The following is a 1674-nucleotide window of genomic DNA, read 5'->3' on the forward strand; positions in this document are numbered from 1 at the left end:
CATCCGCAACTTTTAATAGCTAAAAGGATTTTAGATTCACTGAACGGGGCTTCTAGAAACTCAGCATTGACATGATCAAGTTTTTTGAAACGTGAAGACTCGTCTAAGGATAGTGTACGACTACTATGCTGGGAGAACATGTTTTGAAAATAGTTAAACACTTCATCTTTGATCTTCACTAGATTCTCGCACCATGAGCCGTTTATATTCAGACACCGTATAGAATTTTTATTTAAATTTTCGATTGATGATTCTATGGAAATATTTGCTGTTTTCATCTCCCTCGAGTGCCCATTTAACTTTCGCCTTTTGCTTCGGAATACTTGCCAATTCTTTATCTCTTTGTAACCATTCTTTTCTTGTCGACATCCACTCATCTATTCTGATTGACTTAGAACATCGGCGTCTGCTTTTGACTCTCATTTTAACACTTCATCTTGTAGCTTTTTTAATTCATCATTAAGCACCCCGAAGTTCCTATTACCTTTTTCTTTAAGAGCACTTTTAACGTTCTTTAACTTGTCCCAGAATCTACAATCAAACCTAGAACCGTGAATATGCTGCTCCCACCCCGAATTTATGACTTCCAAAGAACCTTCTTGTTCGATCCAATTATCATATACTCGAATTGGTTTTGGCCCAAAATCTGTGTTCCCATCTTTTAGTATGATTGGGCAATGATCCGAGTGTTTACGCTCAAGAGCACAAGTCGCAAGTCCTTCCCAAATTTCTAAGAATCTATCCGAAACCAAAAATCTGTCAAGTTTGCTGAATTTCGTACCATCATCACTGACCCTAGTGAACATTTTTCCACCCATAGGTATTTCTAACAGCTTGTTTTGATCGGTGAATTCGTTGAATAACCTAGCCCTATGCTCAATGAAATTACAATTCCTACGCTCTGTTGGATATCTCACTTCATTGAAATCACCTCCTAATACCCACGCTACATTATCTAACTCCATCACATTATCAAGATCGTCCCACATTATTTTCTTTTTCATATCACTGTGAGGCCCATAAATGTTAATTAGCACTGTATCAACAGAACTACCCAACCAATTCCCTCTACTGGCTAAAAAGTGATTTTTTTTCTACACCTTGCACGAAGTTGAAAGTTGTTTTATTTCAAATGGTTATGATCCCTCCCGATTTGGCCACTGCTTTTTTGTACACATGCCCAAAATTGGTCGAACCCCACACATATTTCATCTAAAAGTCAGATACCTCTTTCAATTTGGTTTCTTGTAACATAACTACATCAGGCATTTGGTTTTGAATCAAATCTTTGACCCAACGCCATTTGCCATTAGGATTATCTCCAAAACCTCTGATATTTAAAGACAAGATCTTCATTGAAACAAGTTAACAAACGAAAACGAAAACACTCACCTGGATTTATTGCTTTTGAGGATACACACTTTTAAGACCCAATATTTTTTTTTCCAAATTCACTGACTTCTAAACTACTGCCCGATAGTGTCGAATCTATACCTTTACTATACGATCTTGGACGAATAGACCAGCTTTACTCGTAAAATTCTTCAACTTTCATTTTTACACACATACACATAAGTTTCTTTTAATTGGTAAAATAATAAAATTATATTTATTGTGGAATATTCAAATGAATCCAACAATTTCCTTGAAATTCATGGAATCAATGAGAGCGCG

The 1674-nt window shown here is 36.1% G+C and overlaps 1 protein-coding gene across 1 annotated transcript; it reads right to left on the minus strand.

Moving 5' to 3' along the window:
- Nucleotides 1–419: 419 nt before the first annotated feature.
- On the minus strand, nucleotides 420–1356 carry LOC139849435 (uncharacterized). The gene is made up of 2 exons (XM_071839095.1): nucleotides 1228–1356; nucleotides 420–1094 (listed from the first exon to the last, which is right to left on the minus strand). The coding sequence occupies exons 1-2, from the start codon at nucleotides 1354–1356 to the stop codon at nucleotides 420–422; spliced, it is 804 nt and encodes a 267-aa protein (XP_071695196.1).
- Between the last annotated feature and the right edge of the window lie 318 nt (nucleotides 1357–1674).

Source organism: Rutidosis leptorrhynchoides, chromosome 1 (assembly GCF_046630445.1).
Source record: "Rutidosis leptorrhynchoides isolate AG116_Rl617_1_P2 chromosome 1, CSIRO_AGI_Rlap_v1, whole genome shotgun sequence".
Classification (NCBI taxonomy): Eukaryota; Viridiplantae; Streptophyta; class Magnoliopsida; order Asterales; family Asteraceae; genus Rutidosis; species Rutidosis leptorrhynchoides.